The 19,014-nt window shown below is 51.4% G+C and overlaps 1 protein-coding gene across 2 annotated transcripts in view; it reads right to left on the bottom strand.

Annotated features, from left to right (window-relative positions):
- Nucleotides 1–19,014, bottom strand: part of KLHL29 (kelch like family member 29) — a 294,574-nt gene that overhangs the window by 55,084 nt on the left and 220,476 nt on the right. For both annotated transcript variants that reach the window (XM_084791398.1, XM_084791397.1), the window contains 2 exons: nucleotides 4,038–4,179; nucleotides 920–1,432 (listed from right to left, as the gene is read on the bottom strand). In XM_084791398.1, coding sequence (XP_084647524.1) covers nucleotides 920–1,432; nucleotides 4,038–4,179 — 655 coding nt within the window. The remainder of the gene's footprint in view (nucleotides 1–919; nucleotides 1,433–4,037; nucleotides 4,180–19,014) is intronic.

Below are 19,014 nucleotides of genomic sequence, written 5' to 3'. Positions count from 1 at the left end.
GGCATGGCTACCCCAGCAGCCCAGAGTGCTCAACAGAGACCCACCTTCTTGGCTCTGCCTGGCCCTGGCTGAGGACTGTTAACTTTTCCTCTGCGCATCTCAGGATCAGGACCTGGCCTGTGTCTGCGGGATGTTCCTGCACTAGGCGAAGGCAAATCTAAGACAGATAGTCTCAAAGCCTGGCCTTGGCCCTGGCCCTGCTGTCCTGCTCAGACACTGAGAGCATAACACACGTCTAATGTCCTGTGCCCTGTTGCTCAGGCTGCAGCATGGGCTGAGAACCGTGCTGCCGAGTGATCCCTTCCCCAGTTTCTGTTCCCAAGGGACTGCCTCTGTGATCTTTGCAAGGAAGCTCCCCTGGTACTGGGGGTTCGGACACGCTGAAGGTTAGTCCAGATCTGTTCTTCCCAGGGACTCACAGAGACCCCCTTCAGTCCTTAAACGCCAAAACCTCGAGTGGCTCAGGGTGGTAGGAACATGCCTGGGCCTTGGTCCTCTTCCTGTCAATAGCTTGGTGGGGACAGCTTGTTCTGATGGGCAGAGGCAGACAGTCTTTACGGATGGAAAGTGATAAAAGCCTCCATGGACTGTTCTAGTGGCCCCTAAGACCTGGGCACTGGATCAGGCCCCTTCCTTCCTTCCTTCCTTCCTTCCTTCCTTCCTCCCTTCCTTCCTCCCTTCTGTCCTCTCATCTTTTCTTGCTCTGCGAATCCTGCTGTTGCTTGCCCCAACCTCCACATTGGCTATCTGCCTGGATTCCCCTGACTAAATAGGGAGTTTCTCTGGGTTAGATGAGTCCGATGCAAGAGCTACCATAAAGCACACTCCCGCCCTCGCGGTGCTGGGGTGAGCAGGCAGGAAGGGGCAGAGGCACGAACCAGGCGCACAGTGGGGGTGCGCGTGTGACAGTAGGACTTACCTTTCGGGTGCCCTGGGTCGGTGAACTCATACTTTCCCACTCCAATGGTCCGAAGCATTTGTAGCCCATGGGCTGAGTCTGTTGCGGGGGGCCCGTTGGTGGCAGGAGCACTAGTGGGGAGAGCGGCAGATGGCTGGGCTGGCGGAGCTGGAGGCAGCAGGGGCCCTGCCATGTGGCCGTTGCCCACAGCAGTGGGGCCCGGGCGGGCTACCTGTCCCACTCCAGGCAGAGTGGACACCGCCAGGGGCTGAGGGCTGGCATACAGGGCCTGAGCAGGCACGTTCACCACCACACTGCTCAGTGGTTGGGAGGGCGGCTGTGGGAGTGAGTAGTGGCCCGGCATCAGCGGGAGCTGGGGCCCCACGTGGGGAGCCAGTGAGGGAGTCACCCCGATGACTGGGGCCTGGACGTTCACAGCCGGACTGAAGGTGGGAGGCTGGGTCACTCCATAGGAGTGTGCGATCAGGGAAGGCTGGTTCCCGGCGGCCACCGTGGTCACCCATGGCCCTGTGCCTGTAAGGGAGATGGGGGAAAAAATGTTATGGTGACAGTTACAGTCATTCAACCAACACCAACTGTCCCGGGCTTTGAGCTGGGACCAGGAGTAACAGCAGTGGTTAAGAGAGTCATGTTCAAGGGTCCAGCAGTTTAATGTGATAGAGCAGGGTACAGGGGCAATCGCCTTTAATCCCAGCATTCTTGGGGGGCGGCAGAGGCAAGCGGATCTGTATGAGTTTGAAGCTAGCCCAGTTCACATAGTGAGTTCCAGACCAACCAAGCCAATATGGTGAGACTCTGTCTTAAAAAAAAAAAAAGAATGTGTGTTGACAGTTGTAGGACTAGGTGCTTTTGAGGGTGTGAACAAATGACAAATGACTACAGGAGGGGGCACAGAGAGTGAAGAAGGATGTTGGGGGAACTGGGAAACAGTGAAGCAGACAGGAAGTAATCGGAAGCCTTCAAAGAGACCTCTGTTCATTTCAGCTCCTCTACCTACGAGCTAAGAGCCCTGCCTAGTTGCTTTGGGTCTCCAAGCCTCATTCTTTTTATCTTTTAATTCTGGACCGAGAACTGGATACAAAAAAGAGCATTTGCAAGAAAACAAAGGAAAGCCAACAGCGTGGCAGATGTGGCAGATGTCACAAAGGTGTTGTATGTCCTTTGCTGGAGAATCAACTGTATGTGGGAGTCAGAGTTGGGGGGGGCGGTGCTGGCGGTGGACATGGTTTGATGGGGTTTCAGGTGAGCACAGAAGATGGCATGGTGTTCCCAGGCCCCAGGGGAGAGGTCGATGGAGTCTGAGAAATACTGAAAGAGATTTGAGGGGACTCCCGGCTTTGTTTTAAACATCTTTACACAGCCACCCCTGTTCGAACCAGGAGGAGCCCAGCTTGGCTCTTAAGGTAATTTTACAGGATAAGGAAGTCCAGACACCCCTCTTAAGGTGTGATGCAAAATGAGAGGCCAGTTGTGTCTAGGTCAGGCAGAGCAGGGGCTGGGTCTACCTAGAGCTTAATTGACATGGAGGTGACTCAGGGGGCTTGTGAAGAAGTTGAAATGTACAATGACACAGAAGTCTCCTCCGCGTCATCTCAGACTTACTGAGTCTTGGTTTGGGCCTCTGTTACCCGGTTTGACCTTGGTTTTCAAGATTTCTCTTGGGTATAAACTGAGAACGGGAAGGTTGAGACGGGGAGACCGGGAGCTCTGGAGGCTAGAAGGAAGGCCTGGGAGTCCCCCCCCCCCCCAGGCATAAGGTGAAAAGGGAGGACAGGAGCCCTGTTGGCACAGTAACCCTCAAACTAGCAGGGGCACTGAGCAAGTCAGAACGAACCAGCCCTGAGTCCTGGCTCTGGTTCCAGATGAGTGACACATGTGCCACTTTCCTCATCTGCAGCAGGCACAATAATACCAGCGTGTCGGACTGCTGCAAGCCTTGAGATCACACACAGAACACGGCACACAATAATGTGCAAGAAATATTTATGATTTGCGTAATGAGAGAGGGAATCCGCGAGCCAAGAAACACTGGCAAAGTATTGCTGGCTAGACTCTAAAATAGGCTGCTGAGGAGGACCGCGTCCAAGCTAAACAGAAGAGGTGAGATTACCACGAGCCAGTCTAGACGTCTCAAGGCCAAGGGCTGTCACCCCAAACTCAGTGCTCCCCAGGACTAGCTATGGAAACCTGGAAATATGCATCAAAATCTCAGAGCCTGGCTGACAAGGCCCCACACAGCTCCAAGATGCTGTGCCGTGAGGGCGATTCAGTTTTTGATAAGATGGATGCCTGAAAGGGGCCGGAGACCTACAGAGAGGCCTGTAATCACGTACTGCAAGCCCTGAGATCTGGTTTTAGTTAATGACTTGGGAGCTACCAGGACAGGCTACAAAGGTCACAGTTTGGGGAAAACTGGGGACTGACTGATCACGGGGGATGGGGGTGGGGAGGAAGGGAGGGAACCAGCACCTGACACCACAGTGGCCCCGTTTGGCAGAGATTGGAGAGATCTGCTCTTGTGTCCTCAAACCTGAGCTCAATTATGAAGAGGCGGCCTTGTGACAGTCTTGAGTTTTGCTGCTGGGACAGGGTGTGATGTGTCTGTGGGCTGAATGGCTATGTTTCTAGGGAAGTAGTGACCCATGTGAGGTGTAGAAGGAAGAGTGTGGCTCAGGCAGCGAGTAGGGCTCTTAGCATTGAGTTGTGGCTTTGCACTGGAGGGGATATGACGTGCGTAATTGTCTAGAAAACAAAGGGGACTGGACTTCATGGGTTTTAGGGTAAGAGTGATGAATGGGCTTGGGGGTGTTTATCTGGCAGAAGACACAGAGCTGGGGGTGTCTCCAGGTATCTGTACCAAAGTGGGGGTGAGGGAGCTCCAAGACTAATGGAAGGACAAGGGGAGGTCCTTTGTTCTTGTCAGAGCAGTCAACAGGAGGACCAAAATGCTGTGGGAGAAATCCAAGTCCTGGGGGCTCAGAGTACTCATCCTGGTGCGCAGGTAGCCAGGAGCAAGGCAAAAATCTACCCAGGTGCGACTTGAGAAACTTGGGGTCCCACACACCCCAAGCTCTGTATCTGGGCTTGTAGTTGTGTCTATCAGCTGATGAACACGCACCTGGATTGTCGCTCTCCCTCATCTGTTTGGAGGGCGGCTCGTCAGTGTCCCAGGGTGTGGACTGATTGATGGGCGTCTGCCCCCATCGGATGCTGGTCGTGAGTCCCTGGGACTGATTGTCAGCTTTGGAGATGCCCGGAGCCTGTGGGAAACAGATGAGAACGGTGAACATAGACTATCCCAGGACCCTGACTGGAACCTGTTCCCTCAGCAATATTCTTGAACCATGAGCTTTATCTACTGGGTTTATGGGAGAAGGGGGAGGGGGAGGGGAAGGGGAGACAGCGGGAGGATGGCTTGCAACCCGGCCCAAGGTTTAGCCTCTGATGAGTTCCTGGTCTCCAGGAACTCCAAGGCAGTGCCTTGCCAAGTCCATCCCAGGGCAACTACTGCAACTGATGAGGCGTTCTGTACTCTGGCTTGAGGCCCTTAGACCCAAATGCCACCCACTTATCCCGGTATGTGCTGAGCACTGACTGGACCTAGTTATTCACAGCCTACCATGTGCCCAGGACTTTTAATTATGGCACGTTCCCCACCCTACTCCTACAGGCTGTTGAGACCCAGGCGTGCCATGGAGGGGAGGAGTTATGGGAGCTGGTAGGACAGGTCAGGTTATGGTCCTAGGTAGGAAGAACCCACGGACTTGAGGGGGGCGTGTGTGCTGTGCTAGCTCACTTACTGATTTATGTATCTAGACATGCAGGAAAGGGATTCTCAGAAGAAAAGCAAACATCAGCTGGTGCTGGAACCTCCAGGCTATAGTCCCTGATAGAATATTGGCTACTAGAAAGCATACTTTCTAGAAATTTCTAAGGAGAAGGCACAATGTTCCCACTGTGATGTTGATGAGAAAAGCGGGGCATAAGAATAGAGCCGTGGGACCTCCGTATGCAGCCACCCTGCTGTAGAACAATATGGGTGAGAGGTGAGTGACCCAAATGTCACCAGGGTGTCATCTTTGGGTGATAGTATTTGGGTGGCTTCTTATCTACATTTGTAGGCATTTGTCAAAATAAATGATTCGGGGGGATAGAACTTCTTATTGCGCATGTTTTGCAAGTGTTCCACACTGACCCACATCCCTAGCTCTTGTTTTTTTTTTTGTTTTTTTTTAAAAAGGGTTTGTATTCCAGGCTGCCTTTGAACCCATGACCTTCCTATCTCTCACTTCCAAGTGCTAGGGTTGTAGTTGTTATCACATCTAAGTACTAAATTTTCTACGATGCTCATTATTTATAAATAAAAAAAGAAAAAGAAAAATTCTAAACATCTTGTAGTGGCTGGGATGCAAAGGGTGTGAGGACCTCCACGGAGCTGGCTTTGGGAAGAGTTGTCACAGCTCCTAGGAACCCAGTTAGGCCTGAGCAAGCACGTGACTAGGCTGAGGGGCAGAGGCTCTTCTCTAGGGACACACGCATCTTCAGTAAAACGCACATTCTTCTAGCATCTTCTGATAGTGCCTGGCCCAACGATGAAGCTGGAGGCAGAGCTTCCTGTTGGGCTCTTGAGCAGGGTGATTCGCCTGAGTTCTAGGCCTGGGACACATCATGGGTGCGGGCAATAGGCTGGGCGGGGCTTCTGGAGTCTTTGCTGTATCACACTTTGGCACACAGCGCCTGTAAGCAGGGCCCGCTGGGAGAGCAGGACCCAGGCAGGTGGCGGTGGGGGATGGGGGTGGGGTGGGGCAGTGCGGATCTAATTGTGTTATGCTGCACTTGTGTGAACAGGGCATGGAAAAGAGGAAGAGTCTCCCAAGGGGGGGGGGGGGAAGGAAAGAACAGCTGGGTGTGGTAGGTCACACCTTTAATCCAAGCACTCAGGAGGCAGAGGTAGGAGAGTCTCTGTAAGTTCGAAGCCAGCCTGGTCTGCAAAGCGAGTTCAGGACAGCCAGGACTACAGAGAGAAATCCTGTCTTCAAAAACCAAAAACCAAAAATCAAAAAACAAAAAACAAACAAACAAACAAACAAAAAGCATCCTGATCAGAGGCCTTATGCCTACTTGTGGCATGGATGAGATGTGGGGGATGAGATACCAAATGGGCAGGGGTCTGGGATATAGCCGTAATCATGACAAGGCACAGGAAATATTGGGGAGGCTTTTTTCTAGTTCTCTGAAGAGGCAATTTTCAACATGTGCCCAGCCTGGAGGCAGAAACCATCTAGGCACCTGCAGCCCGTTCTCTGTCCCCAGGCTTTAGGATCGGGGTGGGCTCAGCTCGGAGGCACAGAAATTGCTGCGGAATACAGAAGCATCCGACGGGGAAGGAGACTGTGCTATGCCTATTTAGGAGCCTTGTTTAGAGGGCACAGTTTTGAACGCTAGGACCACCAGCTTCCTTGCCAGCAAGCTTCTTCGCTGACAATATGGAAACCTTTTTTTGTCAGGAGGGGGCGCTGCAGCCCCTCTTTACTGCCCATATCCCAGAGGCTTCCACATAGGAAACAGCTTGGCTCAAGATTTCTGAGTCCCTGCCACCGTTTCTACACTGCTGGACCCACAGGTCCTCATGGCAACTTAACCGGGGGTGGGGTGGGGTGGAAGCCTCTAGAAACATATCCTGAGATCGCTACTTCTGCCAGGAGCTCTGATTTTTTTTTGTTGTTGTTGTTGTTTGTTTTGGTTTTTCAAGACAGGGTTTCTCTGTGTAGCCTTGGCTGTCCTGGACTCACTTTGTAGACCAGGCTGGCTTTGAACTCACAGCGATCCACCTACCTCTGCCTCCCAAGTGCTGTGATTAAAGGTGTGCACCACCACGTCCGGCTGCTCTGATTGGTTTTTTTTTCCCCCTTGACTTTGGGTCATCAGGTTCTGTGCTATAAATCTTTGGGAGTTCTAATGTTTGCCCCGAAAGTAGGGGAGTTTCTGAACTTGAAAAACTGTACATGGTCCCTGACATGTTGCTTAGACTTACGTGCTTGCTCATTTGTGCCTTGGCTTGTTCTTTGGCAAGTAACTATTGGGCTGGGGTCCTGCTTTCTGAACTGGCCAGGGCAGTGGTCATTCTGTCCTATTCCGCCTTCAGATGGAGCAGAGGATGCTCGGTGCATAATGCAAGACCCTTTGTACCCCCAAGCAGAAGCTGGGTGCTCTGAGTATGCAGAGGCTGATCCAGAGCCACAGGGATGAGATTACCCAGCTGCCAGCGTCCTGTCTGTCTCTGTCTCTGTGTCTCTCACGATCATTACAAGCAACTTCTTAGACTGAAGAAAGCCTCTGTGAAGTTCACCACTGACCCTGCCCCCGGCCCCGCCCCCCCCAGCCCCGCTGTTTAGGAATGATAAATAAGCTACTCTGCGCTAGCAACATCTTAAGCTGAAAGCAATGTGCAGTTCAGGAGTTTTATTTTATTAAAGCAATCAAGTGAATATTCCTTTCTTGATTCCATCAACAAACAACTGAGCTGCAGGAGTGAGCCCTTTGCTGAGAGGCCCAGGGCTCCCAGGTGAGCCATACATGGACTGACCACTATCAGCTTAGATGCAGGAGCATGCCCTTTGTTAAAGGGCCCAGGGCTTCCAGGTGGATTGACCACTAGTATGTGAGGCAGGGAGACTGACCAGGGGGCTTCTCTTCCCGCCAAGGGTCTGTGACTCTAGCTCAGAACTTCCCCTTCACGGTCTTGAATTCCCACATATCTGGAATCCCGAGGGGGCAACTGAGGCTGTTCCTAGCTTGAGTGAGGGCTTGCCTTAGGAAAGGAACACAGGGCTAGGGGTAGGGGTAGGGGTGGGAGCTGGGGTGGGGGTGGGGATAGAGGGAGGGCTGCCAGCTCCGCAGCCATAGGGAAGGAGTGGTCTCCCTCACCCCTTGTTTCCTCCCGCTGCCATTCTCTGGGACGCCTGGCAAGTCACCTTTCCCTGGCCATGGCTTCTGCTCCAGTACCATGGTGGTACTCATCAGGAGAGGCTGGCCGGAACAGCTCTGCACAGTGGCCCTATCTGCCCATCACTGGGCCTGAGCTGCTTTCTCTCCGCTCCCCTTTAATGAGATGCTAATGGGATGCATCATTAACACAGCAGCTTTTTAAACCCCGGCTCTTGTAAATTTTCAAAGGTCACATTTTTGCGGTGGCTGACAGCGTCCTGCTTCTTTCAGAGACTGAAGAACACTAAAGACCCAGGTCCTTTATGGCGGAATCTCTGTGAGGCGGTGGCACAGGCTGCTGGCGCCTGCTGGCATTGGGCTCTCCTGCCACGGGCCCCAGCAGCTTCACAGGGCACGAGGGTTTACCCTCTTCCAGCCTGGGGAGATCAGGTACCCTACGTTGCTCGTTGCTTTAAGAACACACAGATCCCTGGCAGAGGGGTCAGTGGAGACGATGCCCAGCTGAGGAGGCAGAGGCACTTGACCTCCCATGGAGGACCTTCTGTTTAAGCGGTACAGTCTACAGTAGCCAGGGAGCCTATTTTCTGCTGGCCAGTCCAACCAGAGAGAGGACTTCCCTCTACTTTGCACAGAAACACCACAAAGATGTGCAGCAACCACGTGGTCAGGGAGTTTGAGTGATGATGGGGACTTGCTTGCTCTCACCTCAACTCTCTGCGTGACCACAGTGTTCGGCACATACTGCCCCAAAGGTCCTGTTGACCCTGTCCTGACAGGCAAACCCCAAGAAGACAGATGCTCAGTGTCATGCCTGGCCCAGCAGGTGCTACACCTGGCATAGCTGTCCCCAGGATGAAAGCAGGGTTTCGGAGCCACAGCACGGGCCAACGGGAGCAGTGACATCACTAGTCACTCAGGGAGTGAATGGGATCTGCAGAGTATGCTCCAGGAATATTGGAACATGCAGCAGGGCATAGAGGTGAGCGAGCCATGGATAGCCTGGCTCTCCTTGCTAGGGACCAAAGACTGACTCCGTAGCCATGGAAGCTATTCAGAGGCGAGGCTAACCTACGCCACTAACAGTGGCTGGAGACTATCGATCCCTCCGAGTGCCTGGGTGTGGCAGGGGTGTGGGATGCTGAGGCTGGCTCTTGCTAAGGACACGAACATCCTTAGGACTCCCAAACCCAGCATCTTCTACTCTTTTCCTGAGGACACCAAAAGAGCCAGGGGATCCTAGAACGCTTCCAGGATAGATGTGTTGGCAGTGGGTCACAAAACGCCAGCAGGACTGCATAATGTCAGTGCATTAGGGCTAAGGTCACCATCACGGGACCCTGCACCCACCACACATTTCTAGCCTTGGAGCAGGACAGAACCTAGTTCACCCACCTCACGTGACCCGTTTCTGAGGGCAATATACCTATACCTCACAGACGTGCTTCCACACTGCGAGCCTGTGCCTTGTCACTGTGTGGAGCACACAGCTGGTATGGCTGCACCTCCCGAGTGTCACTGAGTATGGTGCACCCCATTCCAGTGCCATACCTCTCAGCTGGGAGAACTCCTTCCTACCAGACCATATCTCAGTTTGCTTCTGGTTTTACTCTAGCCCAGAGGTACTGCTGGGGAACTGCGTTCAGCAATGAATGGTCCAGGTCCTCTCCTAGAGAGACTTACAAACAGTGCCATGGGACTCCTGGCTCAGGGCTTGTATGAGGGACTTAGGCTTGGAGAGATACTGCAGGGAGCCTTCCCACGATGCCTCACTCCTATGTTTGCTAATGGCAGCAATTACTGGTATGGTGGTTTGTGCTTGTAACCCCAGCACTCAGGAGTCTGAAGCAGGGGGAATGTTGTGAGTTCAAAGTCAGCCTGGCTTAGATAGTAAGTTGTATGCCAGGCAGAGCTACACAGCAAGACTCGTCTCAAAAGCAAAGCAAAGCAAAACAAAACAAACTCAGGTCCACCCAAACCAACAAAACCCCAAAGTGTTGAGGGTGTAGCTCAGTAGGTAGAGCCCTTGACTAGGGTGTAGGAGCCCATTAAATTTGACCCTCAGCACTACGTGAAACCGGATGTGGAGATCCACCGCTGCAATCCCAGCACTCAGCAGGTGGAGGCTAGCGAGAGGCTCAGAGGGCAGCGGTGGTTGCTACTGAGCCGGATGATCTGGAGTTGATCTCTGGGACCTACGCGGTAGGAGGAGAAAACTGATTCTTGCAAGAGCACTCGCCCCCGCTCCTCTCTGAGACAGGGTTTTGTTGTGTAGCCCTGGCTGTCCTGGCTGTGTAGACTACAATGTCCTTGAATTCCCAGAGATCCTCTTGCCTCTGCCTCCCAAGGGCTGGGATTAATGGCATGCACTGCCACTGCCCAATTGCAAGTTGCCTTCTGCTCTCTATATGGTGAGAGTGTGTGTGTGTGTGTGTGTGTGTGTGTGCGTGCGCACAAACCAAAAAGAAGAAGAAAAGATAGAATAAAGACAAAGGAAGACCAAACCAGGCATAATGGGGAGTCAAAGCTACATTGGGAAATGCTAACTATGCAGGCCAAGGGGGCTCTTAGCCTTCAATGTGACACTGAACTACAAAACTCAAATTGCAAATAGAAAAAAAAAGAAAAAAAGAAAAATGGAAAAAGAAAAAAGAAAACGTAGGCCCGTAACTGCTTTGACAGAGCATGGGAGATGTGTCAGTGCACCATATCTGTATCTGTGCTGGGATTGCAGGGGTGTGATGTTGCACCCTCCCCCCCCCCCCTTTTTTTTAAACGTGAGTGCTGGGTGTCTGAACTCAGATCTTCCAGTTTGAACAGCAAGTACATGCCTGACTAAGAGGTCCCATCGCCCCTCCCGCTCTGCATTTAGGAACACCCACAGCTTCTGCCCTAGAGGACAGACACTGGATCAGCGACTACTACCTGCTGACCAGCACCAACCTAGGCACTGTAGAATTGTCCCAACCAGCCTTTGCTGCATCCCACCACACAAAATTGTAAGATATTAGAAAATATTGTTAAGCTGCTAATGGAAAAGAAAAAAGAAAAAAAAAACTTGAGACACACGCTTTACTGTGTATATTATAAGATACAAGAGATCAAAAGTCACTTGTGTGTTGCTCTTGGCAAACACAGCCCGAGTTATCTGCATCCCCCAGCATTTCACAGAGGATTAGGGGCACCGTAAACACAGAAGGGGGCTGTTACTGTGTAAATACTGAAATGAGTACATGCCGCCTCCCTTGGAGCTACCCCAGATGGGCGGTGGGAGTAAAGTGGCCTTGGATGAAAAGCTGAGAAGCCACAGGGAGGAAAATGCCAGCAGGGAACCTGGAACTTGCAACACTCTGACCTGGATCTGCAGCCTTGTTTCCACCCAAATTTGGAGAACACATCTTTGGTGGCCCCATTCCTGCAGCTCTGCGTTACTACTGAGGGTGGCTTGGGCTCCATCTTAGTCAGAGCCATGCTTTCTGACTGCCTTGCAGGTTTTTAAACACCTCCCCCTGAACACCTTGCTCGGGAAGCTCACCTAACAGCCAGGGCACCGTGATTTGACCTGCCTTGCAAATAGATCGTGGTCTGGAAGTTTGAGCCGCCCAGAGAGGCTAGTAAGGCTCTGAGAACACATGGCTCGGCTCAGCAAAGGTAGGTGTCGAAGACCAGTGGATATGGGAGTAATGAATGCTGCCATTTCATTTTTCTTTTTAGCTGGAGGTTGTCACTCCCACTGCTTTTCTGAGAATGGCAGGAGCTGATGCCTGCACGTAGAGGAGCAGGTAGGGCTCAGACCTCTGACCACCAGCCCTTGGGCTGCTCAGGGGAACCAGGCACCTGAGAGTAGGCGTCAGCACCAAGGCTGGGTGTGGATAGACAGCCTTTCTTCGCACACGGCTCCCCTTTCCTATCTTTCCGATCCCCTTCTTCGCCAGACCCTTAGGGATTTCCTGATGCCCAGGTCCACCTGTGGGAGTTGTGGAGGCCAGTAAATGTAGGCATTCCTGCTGGGGACCACGCATGCCTATTTCCCAGGGGTGCTCATGCACATGGGTGAACCCTGAGGAAGGCAAGTCTTAGTTAAAGGAATGGTGTGCTAATGGTGGAATTCATGTGTGGTGGGAGATCTTTTGGTGGCCAGGTGCTTAGAGAATAAAGCCCATGAATATGTTACCAGACTGCTAGACTTTTCACTCCGGAGCATAGCGGTTCAACTGTCCAGCTGCCACCACTGCAGTGGTCTCCAACACGAGGCGGAGACCCAATACATCTGGGAGGATTGCTAGAAATGGACCATATTCCTAGAAGTTCTGATTCTGTAGCTCTGGAATCCCCCAAATGTGCCACTTTCGTAAGCCTACAACGTTGCTGACTCAGCCCCAACCTAGGGAGCCATGGTAGTCTTTTTGGCTATGTTCTCGGACTTGTGCCACAGAATATGGGGTTCTAAGGGGCTACAGTTGCTTGTTAGGTCCTTACTGGAGCACATTTGGGGGCCTTGGTCATGTGGTTCACAGGAGCCAGCTTCCTGGGAAGGCCACTGCCAAGGGCTCCTGCTTTGGGCCTAGGTTTCCAGTGGCTAGAGCAGCTGTTCTCAACTTGTGGGCTGCAACCCCTTTGGGGGGGTCAAATGACCCTTTCCCATGGGTTGCCTAAGACCATGAAAACAACCCACAGATATTTACACTATGATTCATAGCGTAGCAAAATTACAGTTATGAAGTTGCAACAAAGATAACTCCACGGTTGGGGTCACCACAACATGAGGAAGTGTATTAAAGAGCCACGGCATCGGGAAGGCTGAGAACCAGTGGGTTAGAGGATGTGTTGACCTGCAAAGTTGTGGCACCCTAAGGGTGCCTCAGTTTGTTCTTTCTTTCTTTCTTTCTCTCCCTGTCTTTCTTTCTTTCTTACTTTCTTTCTTTCCTTTTTTTTTCTTTCCATGGCTTCTCTGTGTAGCCTTGTCTATCTTGCACTCCCTTTGTGGGCCAGGCTGGCCTCGAACTTGGAGATCCGCCTGCCTCTGCCTCCCGGAGTGCTGGGATTACAACATGAGCCACCATGCCCAGCTACCTCAGTTCTTATTTCTAACTGCTACTGAGCTACAAATAAGAAAAGCACAGTCAGAGTCCCCCATAGTGCTGCGGTGGGGGTCTCCTGTGACCCTCCTACCCTCTCTAACCAGGGTGGCTTCTCTCAGCCCCAGGCCTGTGCCCCTGGCCTCCTCTTCTGAACTCCACCAGAATGCACTGCAGAGCCTGATGAAATTTCTAATAATACTAACCAATGATGTGTTAAATTGAGACACTTCTGGCTTGGCCGCCGGAAACCGCACGATAGTTTAAAGGACCAACGCTTACCTTTCTCTATCAATTTGCTGCTAAATTACTGCTTTCAGAGAAACTTATAGAAAAGTAATTCTTTATTTAAATTTTAATTTCCATCTTGTCATTTTAAATATATATTCAGATTCCAATCATATTACAGAATATGATGATGTCTCTGGCGGGTAAATGACCCCCGCTAGGAGCCTAGGTAGGTATAGAGAATGCAAATGAGTGGGTGGTGGGGCGGGGCTTAGCAAGGAGGAGGAAGCCTCAGAGTCTGGCTCCGGTGGCAGATAGAACTTCAGAGACCTAACCTGGTTGGGACGCTGCTCTGTGAGCCCCTGACTTCATGTGGAGTCCTGAAGGCCACCTGTAAGTGCTTTTAAGTTGGGAACACCCGCCATTTGCCATGCTTGCATCACTGTGCGAACTGGGCTGTAAGCAGATGCCAGATGGAGAGGGCTGCTGGGCCAGTTGTCACCTGGCTCATACTTAAACCACCTCCCCTATGCCAAAGGTGGGCATAGCTCATTTCTCTCTAGGAAGAATTCTGTATTCTTCCCACCAACTCACCGACGAGAGTCAAACAGTCCAGCCAAGTTCAACACCCTTTCATCTTCCATCTCCTCTTCTATGGGCTTCTTGCCTCTTCCTAGACTATGGCCTTGCCCAGGCCTAGGAGCGCCTGGTATTTATTGTTGCCTGGTGCTCAGCTTCCACGCCCATTTCTTCAACTTGAACTTCAGTGAACTCACCCCGTCTCCATGGCAACCACTCCTCAATGCCCATCCCTCTGAGCCCCAACACTGGGTACCTTTGCCCTCAAAATTCTCTCCCCCCTTCTCTCTGTCTTCCGCGCTTTCCTTCGCTTAAACGTCACCCACACCCCTCTTTGTGTAGTTGCTTGTTTCTTCTTCCCTCAGTCCCTGGCCTTGGGTCATGCCCAGTGCCCACATCAGCCCCCAGGCCTGGCCCCTCTCAAGCAGGTTCTGTTTGGGCCCTCTCTTCTTTGACAGTTCTGATCCTAATACGAAACGCTTGTGTGGTAGCCCTCGTCTTTGCCTGAACCCAGCTTTCTAGAGTATTCGGGGAGTACATTTGCTTTTCCTTTTCCAACATCAAAGTCTATTCCTTGGAGACGCATAGGCTCAAAGTTCAGCAGAGACAGCCTCCTTTGCAGACGTAAAGCAACTGTGGACAGGGCTGGCTTCTGCACCGCGTTCTTGCACATGCCCCATCCAGATGATCTGGGCTCTTGCTCTAAACCCCCTTTCCACGATGGGTCTTGTGGACAAAAGAAATGATAAATCTGGCAGAACCTTTACAACTCCACGCTTTCAACTTCCCTCTAACAACTTTCAACGGAAAACTTCTTAGCCCTATTTCCAAGCAACTTTTCATCCATTACAAAACCCACAAATTTTTCAAAGGGGCTTTGAAATAAGATCACCTAGGAAAAGGAAAAAAAAAAAAAAAAAGAACCTATCACAAACGAAAGTCTTTGAAAGGAAAGAGGCCCTTTCCTGCGCTTCAGCTTCCCCTCTGATATCGTTCCCTTTCATTTTACAGGAGGTGCAGGGCAGGTCTGGCCCTCAGTGGATGCCTGTGATGTGAGGGAGCCAGTGGCCCAGACAGACACACAGACGAGGGGAGTAAGGGGCAGCTGCTATGGAGCTGGGATGGCCCTTTCATCCCCCCCCCATTCATTCAGCCTTCGCAGCGCCCCCAACAGCTGCTCCTTGTAACCTGCCTGTCTCACCCGGCAGGTTCTCCTTCTCCTGGGCACGGGCAGCTAGTTGCTTTTCCAGCACACATCAGACACTGTATTCATTCTTGTCACCAAGGTGGGCGGGTCGGGAGGTGGTCAGAACAGCCCCTACTCTGGCCTTTGATGGGACATTCCCCAAATGCCAACCCTGCAGGAAGTAAGTGTGGGACCACTGCTTGCCCTCCTTCCCCCTCCTCCCCCCGCCCCCCCCATCAGTTTCTGCTGCACAAATACACACACCTGACAACACCCACTTCTGAGAGGTGGCAGGGAGGGGCTTTGTTAAGTTCAGATTTAATATCTCGGCAAATTTTGTGAAGGAAAGTCCTGGGCAACTGTGCTAAACATGACTCTGGAGAGGCACACAGGCTCCCTGACTGGACTACCTGCTAATTAAGCCTGGCCCGCCTAGGTCTAGACTCACTCCAGGTGCTCGGTATGAATCCTGAACCAGGCTTCTGGGCCTCCCAGCCATACGGGGGAGACAGTAGATTCTTTAGACTGGTTTGGCCATGGGCTGGCCTGGCCTGCTGCCCACCATGGCTACCAAGTGCCTTCCCAGAGGACGTTCTAAAATCAACTAAGCCCTCCTCATTGGCATGGGCCATTCTACCATGAAGGACCCCAAAACTGAATCCCAGCCCCTTATTGTAGAGCCTTCTCACACATTTACCCAACTTTCTGAGCCACTCCCATTTTTCTAGTTGTAGTTGAAACAGATCTATATATATGTGTGTGTATATATATATTTATTATATATATATTATATATATATAATTACAAAGGCTTTCTGGGCAGAGAGAACCATTCTCACTTCTCAAACCCTCTGCATGAGCTCACGTTGTCGGCTGAGAGCAGGGCTCTACGCTAGGTGACACCGTCCTGACACAGATGTCTTCAGCGACCTCATTAGAGGCCTAGCAAGAGAGGGGACTGTGGCAGCGTCACACGGGGGACAAAGAAACAAACAACAGGGCACAAATATCCATGTCAGGTAGCTCTGCAGACAGGGAGCGCAGCAGAAGGAGTGGAGACGGACTTATTGGAGAAATGTTAAGACTCTTGGAGCCGGAGCTTATACTTGAGCAGAGCATGGGGCTCCAGATTCAGTGGGATTCCCCAGTGTGGACATCCCAGAAGAATGCCATGTGGACTCTGGCTGCATTCCCAGGTCCCTGGTGTTCTCCCGTTGGGTTTTTGCCCGCGTAGTCTCTGTAATGACAGTAACACGTGGCCAGGCATGCTCTGAGGATGAGGCAATCTGTTTGCCTCAGTCCAGCTCAGCTTCCTTGGTTCAGAAGGGAAGCAGTTAAAAGTGATATCTATCTATCTGTCTGTCTGTCTGTCTGTCTGTCTATCTTCTATCTATCTATCTAATAGGATAACACTCTTTCAGTCTTGACTCATCTCTTTAGGTTAGGGTTATCTTGTTGGGCAGATCAAGTCTATCCACGCTCAGGAGGTCCAGGGTTAAGACTGACAGTGGTAAAGGCTTAAGGGGCTCTGGAAGGGCCAAGACGTACAGGGAAACAGAAGCTCTGCCCTGGTGTAGACAGACTCCCTTTCCTCAGGACTGACACTAAGGAGAAGTGGGAGGAGTTAACGCCCACGTGTAGCCTTCCTTCTACTCAACACCCACCCAGCCACCCAGCCACTAATCTACTTACCTATTTAACTCATCCATGTGCCCACCCACCAATCAAGCCACTTACGTACTCATCCACCCCTTCATCCATCCACCAATCCATCTTTCAATCCGCCCATCCATCATCTGTCCACCCACTCATTTTGTACCTATGGTCCATAGAAACTAACCTGTGCTGGAGACACAGTCTCGGCAGTCTCTGGCCTCAGAGAGCACAGTCCAATCACAATCCTAACACATGCAGCAACAGGATCTGTAAACAGGCTAAGCTTTCAAGCTCTCAAGGCCTGAGAGTTCTTTAAGGTTAAGACCTGGTTCTCCCTCTCTGTTTCTCACTGTCTTAGCTCAGGATGCCATAACACAACAGTATATCACACGCCTAGTATGCAGTTGTGTAGCCTAGCGACCCCCCCCCCGCCCCCTACCCCCACCCCAGCCTGTTCCAGAGGCTGGAATACCTGAGGTCAGGGTGCCACCATGGTCTCAGGGATTCCTGAGATTCCTCCTCCTGCCCTTCTGACTTTGTGCTGATATGAAGGGAGATGGAGAATCGTGTCCTCCTACTTCTCATTGAGGGAGAATAAGGGCATTATAGGAGGAGGACCTCACCCTCATGACCTCATCTAAACTGTAATAGCTCCTGAAGTTCTGAGTGCTACAAACCATCCCAGTGAGGGCAAAGGCTTCAACCTATGGATTTGCGGGGTACAGAATTCAGCCCACAGCACCCACACAGCAGGCACGCAGTGGGTGTTCAGCAACACGGCCTGCCTGTCTGTTGTTTCTCTGGTTCCACTTTGCCCACCAGACCCTGGGGGTGTGTTTAATGGAGAGAGTTACCCTGAGACCTGACTAGCATGCCAATCAGCGTGCCCACCAGCCAGAGCTCTAATTTTTAGATAGCGTCTCCCTCAGCATCCCCCGCCCCCGCCGCAACAACATAATCTCCGTGATCTCTTGTCTTTCCTGTACGCTGTTGAGAGGGTTGTTGTATTTATCTCTGTAGAATCCGCCGTGCCCCTGTGCAATTTTCCATTGTCACGGTTCATTTTAATTTCCTCTAAGGCTGTTGGCCACTCTCGTGTTCAGAAATAGCTTGTTCCACTTAATAAAAGTGCTTAAATATGCAGACACAAGAAGTTTCCTTTGCTTGTGCCTAAACACTACCCTAAGTGGATTGAGTTCTGCACCTTGTCTTGTGCTGTAGGGCTAAGCACAGGTCCTGTGGCTCCTCGGAAATAAACTCTGAAGGGAAGGTTCAAGGGTACAAACAGGATGCAAGGCTGTCTGGTGAGAACTTCCCCAGCCTGGCTAATGGTACCATGGGCCTTGGGGGACAAGTGCCAGCCCAATTGCCTTCACAATGCCCAGACCTGCCTACAAGGCGTTTTGCTTCTCTGTGTTCCTGCTACCTTCCTTCCTCTATGCCATAAAGTAGATCTGAAATGCTTCCCCTCCCAAAAAAACCTCCATGTGTTAAAAGATTGGTTCCCACCATCCAAAGAGCATGCAAGGACTGGATGCCATGTATATGTAGCAGATACACAGCACGGTCGTCATGTGGATCCCCAACAACTAAAGCGGGGACCCTCTCTGACTCTGATGCACCCCTCTGGGTCCCATTCCCCTAACTGAGCTGCCTTGTCTGGCCTCAGTGGGAGAGGACACACCTAGTTCTGCAGTGACTTAATGTGCCAAGGTGGGTTGGTACCCATGGAGGAGCTCCCCCATTCTCTGAGGAGAAGGGGAGGACGGGGGAGGGATATGTGAGTGGGGACCGGAAGGAGAGGAAGGGTGGTGTAATTAGAATGTAAAGTGAATCAATCAATAAAATAAAAAATAAAAATGTTATGGGGGAAAAGATTGGAGATTAAAAAAAAAAAAAGAAAAAAAAGAAAAAAAGGTTCCCTAGCTCCGCATAGGGGCCTAGTGAGAGGTTTTAGGTTAGTTCTGGAGACGTAGTTTCTTTTGCAGTTTTGTTCCTGGCTGCCATAAGGTGAGCAGCTTTGCTTCACCCTTGGCTCCCATCATGATGTACTGTGCAAAGTCCAAAGCAGCAGGGCAACTGATTGTGAACGCAAACGTTAAAGCCCGTAAGCCAAGATGACCTTTCCCTCTTCATCAGTTTACTGCTGTCAGGAAAGTTGGTAACGTGATCTATAAACAGTCATGAGAATTTCTTCCCCCAAGACAGATTTCAGTGAAAAATGGTCACCTGCTACTGCCAGGGACAAGGGAGAGGTGGTGCTGGTGGTGCTGGTGGTGCTGGTGGTGGATGTCAGCAAGTGGTAGCAGTCATTGCTATCAGAAGATCCAAGAACACACAAATGTTTTATAACAAGGAATACAGGGGCTGGAGAGATAGCTCAGAGGTTAAGAGCATTGTCTGCTCTCCCAGAGGTCTTGAGTT

The sequence above is a fragment of the Acomys minous genome (genome assembly GCF_964271855.1).
Source record: "Acomys minous genome assembly, chromosome: 8".
Lineage (NCBI taxonomy): Eukaryota > Metazoa > Chordata > Mammalia > Rodentia > Muridae > Acomys > Acomys minous.
This window is presented reverse-complemented; position numbering and strand designations above follow the sequence as displayed.